Genomic DNA, 7,222 nt, shown 5'->3' with positions numbered 1-7,222 from the left:
ATTTATTGCCCCTTCCAGTGCGACCTTTGGACTTTCTGAGCCCGTTTGGGGTATTTATTCTTCTAAACCCCCCCACCTGGGGGCAGATCTGACCTTGGCTCCGTATGTTACAGGCCTGCAGGATGTGGAGCGAGGTGCGATGCGTGTTACGGGGAGCGACACGCGTGGGGCAGGTGGCCATGGAAACGGGGTGCGAGCGGCTGAGGACGGCGATGGCCTCGACCACTTTGGGAGTGGAAATGAAGTCCGTGCAGGCGGCAGCCGAACGATGCGCGGGGACCCTATTCACCCGCATGCAGGTGCGTACATTACCCACGGCCCCTTAACAGCACCTGCCGGTTTAACCGGTAAAGGGACCGGCCCCTTAAACCTGTCCCTGTCATTAGTACCCGGTGGCCCTAGGAGGGGCCGGCCCTTAAACCTGTCGCTGTCATTAGTACCCGGTGCCATTTGTATACTTTGTGCCCAGGCTGGGGGTCCGGACCCCCGGGTGCGCTCTCACTCTCCGGAGACCGCCGCGTGGAACGGGGCATCGGATTTCCCTCCTGAAGAAGACGAGACCCGCTCTACGCAGGGGCCCCCAAGGGCCGGTGGAAATAGTCAGTGGTCGGCAAGAAAAGCCCCGGATGTCAGCGGCGCGGGAATGGGTCGGGTCGCCACGTTCAGGAATTACAGCAGCATCAGGGGGCTGACGGCCGACGAGCTCAAGAGAATGAGAGACGCAAAACCACAGAGCGGAGCCGAGGGCCCGGGAAAGGCTAAACGGCAAAAGGTGCAAATAATATATATTTTTTATTTTTTTTTACTGAGAGGGCGGTAGATACGTGGAACAACCTCCCAGTAGAGGTGGTAGAGGGTAATACAGTGAGGGCATTAAACATGCATGGGATAGACATACGGCTCCTGAATCTAAGACGAGACCAACGACTGATTAAGGTTTGAGTCGTTACAGCAGGGGAAACGGGCGACTAGATGGGGGCCGCTGGGGGCCGATCTGCTGTCAGGTTCTAGGTTTCTCTTTCTCTCCTCAGCTCAGCGACCGCGCGCGGGAGAGAACCGTGCCGGCTACTCGGATGAGCCGCTTGGCAAATTTTGGAGGTAATACCCCCCCCCCAGATAAGTTTTGTTGCTCTGACCCCCGGCCCCCCGTGGTGACTTCCTGCTTTCTGTCCGTCCAGGTCTTGCGGTGAGTCTCGGGATCGGGGCTTTAACGGAGGCGGCGAGACAGTCTCTGAACGGGGAGGAAAAACAGAAAGGTGAGAAGCGCGGCTGTTTGCAGGTTTTGGTAAAGCGCGTCTGGGTGTGTGTGGGGGGGGTGTCGGTGCCGCCTCTGCCGGGAAGTCGCTCATCGATTGTCTCCTAGGCAGAAATTCTTACCTCGACACCAACACGTTCCTGTCGGAAGCGAACGCAGAGAGAATCGTGGACACCCTGTGCAAAGTGCGAGGAGCGGCTCTGAAGATCGGCCAGATGCTGAGCATCCAAGGTTTGTCTGGACCGTCGGATCTAGAACCCTCTACCACCTCTGCTGAGAGGCTGTTCTACGTTATCTACCCCCCCCAGAAATCACCACAGCCCTGTTTTCTCCATACTATCCAACGTATCATATCCCACAGCGCTGTACAATGAGATCAAATAGCTTGTTCCCTAATCACCCTCTGACACCCATTAACCCCTCGCCCGCCGTATCCCTGGCCCCCATCATAACGTTGGTGTTGTGATTTAACCCCGACAGATAATAGCTTTATGAGTCCTCAGCTGCAGAAGATCTTTGAGAGAGTCCGGCAGAGCGCAGACTTCATGCCGACGTGGCAAATGACCGTGAGTGTTGGGTGCGGGGGTCCGCGGGCCGGGCCGGTTCGTCCTCCTCGAGGGTCTTCACGGGCTTCTTGTGTCTCTTCAGAAAGTGCTGGAGGAGGAGCTGGGCCGCGGTTGGCGAGACAGGCTGGCTTCCTTCGAGGAGAGGCCCTTCGCCGCGGCGTCCATCGGTCAGGTGCATCTGGCCAGGCTGCTGGACGGGCGAGAGGTGGCCATGAAGATCCAGGTGAGAGCCGCCCCCCCCCAACACGCGTGTAGTCAACACTACCGTATGTTCTGCATCTCTTCATGTAACCCGGCGGCCTGCGCGTCTGTTAACCCCTCGCACCCCGCTCTGTCCCCGCAGTATCCTGGGATCGCTCAGAGTATAAACAGCGACGTGGACAACCTGCTGGCCGTCCTGAAGATGAGCGTGGCCATTCCCGAGGGTGAGACTGCCGAGTCCCGCTGGACGCCCTCACGTCTGGCCCCCCGGACCGTAGAATGTGACCGCAGGACGCTCTTACGGGGCCCCGCCTCCGCGTCTGACACCCCCCCCCCCCCCATTGACTGTAGAAAGTGGTCCCTGAATGCGTTTCCTTCTCTTTATTTTCTTCTATCTGTTACTTTGTTACATGTTTTGTTTTCTTTAAAATGTTACTTTTTGTTTCAATGTAGAAATAATAATAAATATTCTGCGCCCTCTGATTCGCTCTCTCCCTCCCCTGCTCTCTCGCTCTCTCCCTCCCCTGCTCTCTCGCTCGCTCGCTCTCCCCACCATCCGCTTCCTCTCTTACCTCTTCTTGCTGCCCGTTACTGTCCTGCGCGCCGCGTCATTCCCGTTAACCCCGTAATTCCTCCCCGTTTTTCTCGTCTCTTTGCCGCAGGGTTGTTTCCGGATAACAGCGTGCAAGTCCTGCAGAGGGAGCTGTCCTGGGAGTGCGATTATAAGCGGGAAGCCCAGTGTGCCAAGAAATTCAGGTCGGTTCCCCGTTTAGCGAGCGAGTCCCACGTGGCAGGCGGCTGCTTGGAGAAAGTGCACATCCCTAAAATGTAGCGTTTGGTGAATCCCCCTGGACTTCACACCCCGGGGGTATTTAATGATACGGACGTGCAGCCGGTCCGCGGGTTCCCTCCGCAGCTGCCACGTTCGGTATTCGGGGGTCTTCGCTCCTGGGGGTCTTAACACCGATCCTCCTTTTTTTGGCACCAACAGGCAGCTTCTGGAGGGGGATCCCTTCTTCAGCGTCCCGCAGGTCATCGATGAGTTCACAACCGAGAGGGTGCTGACCATGGAGCTGGTTTCGGGGGTCCCGTTGGACCAGTGCGTTTCCCTGGACCAGGAGAGGCGGAACGAGGTCAGAGCAGCGGCGGGGGGGGGGGGGGGATTGTCCAAAATCAGAAGAGTTTAGCCTAGAACAGTTTGCTGCTCTCTGTGTGAATCTCTTCACAGCATCCGCGGAGAAAGTCTGGGGCGGGTGGGATTGTGTGTGTGCGGTCAGAGCCGGCCCTGTATAATGTATAGATAAATCAGTGACCGGCCCCTGTATAATGTATAGATGAATCCGTGACTGGCCCCTGTATAATGTATAGATAAATCAGTGACCGGCCCCTGTATAATGTATAGATAAATCAGTGACCGGCCCCTGTATAATGTATAGATAAATCAGTGGCAGGTCCCTGTATAATGTATAGATAAATCAGTGACCGGCCCCTGTATAATGTATAGATAAATCAGTGACCGGCCCCTGTATAATGTATAGATAAATCAGTGACCGGCCCCTGTATAATGTATAGATAAATCAGCGAGCCGGCCCCCTGTATAATGTATAGATAAATCAGTGACCGGCCCCTGTATAATGTATAGATAAATCAGTGGCAGGTCCCTGTATAACGTATAGATAAATCAGTGACCGGCCCCCTGTATAATGTATAGATCAGCGATTGCCGGCTTAGTTTGCCAGCTGATTTATCTATACATTATACGGGGCCGGCCCTTTGGATGAAGCTGTCGCTTCGGGCTGGCGACCGCCCCGTTTCTCACCCCCAGCTCTCCCTCTTTCAGATCTCCCATAACATTCTGCGGCTCTGTCTGCAGGAGATCTTCCAGTTCCGCTTCATGCAGACGGATCCCAACTGGTCCAACTTCTTCTACGACGAGGAGAACAACAAAGTTAGTAGAACGCAGCGGAGCAGCCGCACAGGGCGAGGTGGTAACAGGTATCGAGAGAGGGGGGGATAAAAGCACTGACGGCCGCCTCTCTCCGATTAGGTGATGCTGTTGGATTTCGGTGCCAGCCGGGAATTCGGAGAAGAGTTTACTGATGATTACATTGAGGTTTGTGATTATATATACAGGTTCCAGGAGTCCAGCATGGCACAAAAATAGCTTAGTTATAATGTAAGGAAGTCTTACTTTACTGTGACGGTGGTACATAAGTGGAACAGTCTCGCAGCAGAGGTGGTAGAGGGTAATACAGTGAGGGTATTAAACATGCATGGGATAGGCATACGGCTCCTGAATCTAAGACGAGACCCACGACTGATTAAGGTTCGAGTCGTTACAGCAGGAGAAACAGGCTGGATGGGGGCCGATCTGCCCTGCGGTCCGTTTCTGAAGCTCACACGGCGGTCGCTGCGTTTAGTATATCCAGCTGACCGGGCGCTGACGCCCCGCGCGTTATAACGTCTCCGCATTATGTTTCCCGCGCAGGTGGTGAAGGCGGCCGTGGACGGCGACAGAGGAAAAGTTTTGCAGAAATCCCGAGACCTCAAGTTCCTGACGGGCTTTGAAACCAAGGTAAGCGACGGCCCCTGCGGACTGACGGGGTGGCTAATACAGACCCCGGGGTGATGTCACAGAACGATGTGTCGTGTCATGAATTCCATGGCACCGCAGACTCCCCGTAGGCCTTCTATCCACATAAAGGACGTTCAGCTGCACCCGGGTAGCTCGAGTGTCGGAGCGGGGGAGGGGTCATGGCGGGGGATCCCCTCTGAAGCGTCGTGTTGGTCTCTTCCAGGTGTTTGAAGACGCTCACGTGGACGCCGTCATGATCCTGGGAGAGGCGTTCGCCTCCGACGGGCCGTTCAACTTCGGCACCCAGAACACGACGAGCCGCGTCCACAACCTGATCCCGGTGATGCTGAAGCACCGGCTCGCCCCGCCGCCCGAGGAGACGTACTCGCTGCACCGCAAGATGGCCGGCTCCTTCCTCATCTGCGCCAAGCTGCAGGCGCTCATCGAGTGCAAGAAGCTGTTCCGGCGGGAGTACGACGAGTACTGGGCACGGCGGGGAGCGGCAGCCCGGGGGGGGGCAGGCGCACCGTGAAGCGGTCTGATGTACGACCACCGGTGGTGGGGTCAGGGGTCGCGGAGTAACCTGCGCGGAGCGGCCCGCCGTATATCACTGGGGCATCTGGGTAAACTCGCCCGTCTTCACGGACCGGGATTCGGAGGACGGGGAGGAGAGACGGTGAAAGATTGAGAGCGGATATGGAGGGATGGGGAGGAATCAGAGAGGAGAGAAACCCCCAAACCACACGCTGTGTAACCAGGAAACCCAGCGGGATTTATTAATTTCAGGATTCATTAAATAGTCTTTTTGGTCTAATTTTGTCTTTTCTGTATTTTTTGTGCAATTGGAAAAGCACACTTTTTTTATTGAGTTATTTATGGTAATCTCTTTGGATTCGGGTTTAGGGTATTTTATGAAGCTCTGTCTCTGTAGACGCGACCCAGAATAACAATACCCTCATTAAATCTATTGTTACTTATGATGCGGTGATGATGTCATCGAGCCCGCTCCAGCATATCTGATTTATTTTTATGTATACATTTTTTCTGGGTATATAAAAGTGTTTTTTGGGGGGATTCTCGTACATTATGTTTGCTTTGCTTTAGACGGCGGGATATGACGGGTTCGTTACGGGGGATGGGAACCGGTTTATCTCCGATTCTTTATGATGTATACAGAGAATTTTTATTATTATTAAATAATTTATAAATGATCGGGCGTCAGAGAATGTTTATCCATAGGGGGCAGAAGCTGGTTCCGGTGCGAATGAGGAGAATTCCCTCACTGCATTAGTCTCCACTACTTCTGCTGGGAGGCTGTTCCACTCATCTACCACCCTTTCAGTAACATAAAACTCCCATCCGTTCTAGTGCTAGGGTCTTTCTCCCTCATCTCTCCTGTGCCCTCGTCTCTCTCTTCTCTCCCATCCCCTTGCTCTCCTCTCCCTTCTCTCTCATCACTTAATCCTCATCTTCTTACATAGGTGATCTTGCACCGAGGAGCTTGCAATCTAGTGCTATAATGTTAGAATCCAGGTCAGTGGCATCGACACAATCTTAGATCCGCTACCCAGGGGTATAATGTTGGCTCGAGTGACAAAATCCTGGCGTGCCGTGGGTTAACGGTTACCAAGGTTAACACCCTGCCTGTAACCCTTTCCTCTCTGCTTATCTATAAAGGTCTGAATTCTTCATTCTGTGAAGTCTGCGGACTCGGGAAACGGGATGTCGTTTCTTACAGGAAAGAGTCGTTTAAAAGCAAAAAAAGTCAGGGTTTTTTTTATAAAAAAAAAAAATATTTTACACTATTTTAGGTAATTTCTGACGCCGGATATAAATATAAATTAGTGGAGGGAGTATATAGGATGTCTTGTGACGGTAGATCGGGTTCGCTGGCTGAAGTGCAGGTCCGGTAGGGGAGAAGTCTCTAAAAAATCTTCAATTTGGTTATTTGGAAAACTCGTTGAATGTGCTTTGTTTGTTACGGTAGGAGAACGACTCGGCCGTTTGGAGGAATTTCTAAGCTGAATCCCGGCCTTGTTGCGAGGCGGCCTCCCTCGGAGGATGTCACACGACGCTTTACTTGGCAGACAAAGCCCTGCAGGGCACCAGAGTTCACCGACAAGACACAATGGCTGCTCTGTAGCCGGATTCCCAGAAGCCGACTTTACTAAAAGGAAAAGCAGGTTGGAAAACCTATTGAAAGCCATTTAACTGTGAGAAAGCAGGTCTGCGGGGCAGCCGTCGGCTGGGGGGGGTAGTGGTGACTCATTAAGGGGGGCCGGACGGCTTTCGTTCTGTGCCGTCACCACTCGGTCCGCCTACTGCCCCAGAACTAACAAGCAGGGCCCTTTAACTGTCCCCTCCATCCACCTTCTATCTCCTGTGTATTCCTAGAGGTCTGCTCTACAGCACTGGACACCGTATTCTATGGGAGATCTTACCAGGGATCTATAAAATGGGATCACTGGATCTCTGCGTCCTCCTGGGATCTGCTCCATAGAACTCAACACAATACTCTAGGGGGGATCTCACCAGGGAGATATAAGGTGGGATCACTTGATCTCTGCGTCCTCCTGGATGTCTGCTCTACAGAACTGGACACAGTATTCTACAGATCATCTTATT

The 7,222-nt window shown here is 53.5% G+C and overlaps 1 protein-coding gene across 1 annotated transcript; it reads left to right on the top strand.

Annotated features, from left to right (window-relative positions):
- Positions 1-212: 212 nt before the first annotated feature.
- On the top strand, positions 213-5,129 carry LOC149273476 (atypical kinase COQ8B, mitochondrial-like). Its single transcript, XM_089506248.1, has 14 exons — positions 213-299; positions 470-772; positions 1,032-1,098; positions 1,179-1,256; positions 1,364-1,486; positions 1,736-1,821; positions 1,904-2,044; positions 2,165-2,246; positions 2,685-2,778; positions 3,014-3,155; positions 3,863-3,970; positions 4,070-4,135; positions 4,511-4,597; positions 4,821-5,129. Exons 1-14 carry the CDS (start codon positions 213-215, stop codon positions 5,127-5,129), a joined length of 1,773 nt encoding a protein of 590 aa, XP_089362374.1.
- The last annotated feature ends 2,093 nt before the right edge of the window (positions 5,130-7,222 follow it).

The sequence above is a fragment of the Sceloporus occidentalis genome, unplaced genomic scaffold (assembly GCF_023333645.1).
Source record: "Sceloporus occidentalis isolate IW3139 unplaced genomic scaffold, rSceOcc1.0.p SCAF_373, whole genome shotgun sequence".
NCBI lineage: Eukaryota > Metazoa > Chordata > Lepidosauria > Squamata > Phrynosomatidae > Sceloporus > Sceloporus occidentalis.
Note: the sequence above shows the minus strand (reverse complement) of the source record. Positions and strands in the feature narration are given on the sequence as shown.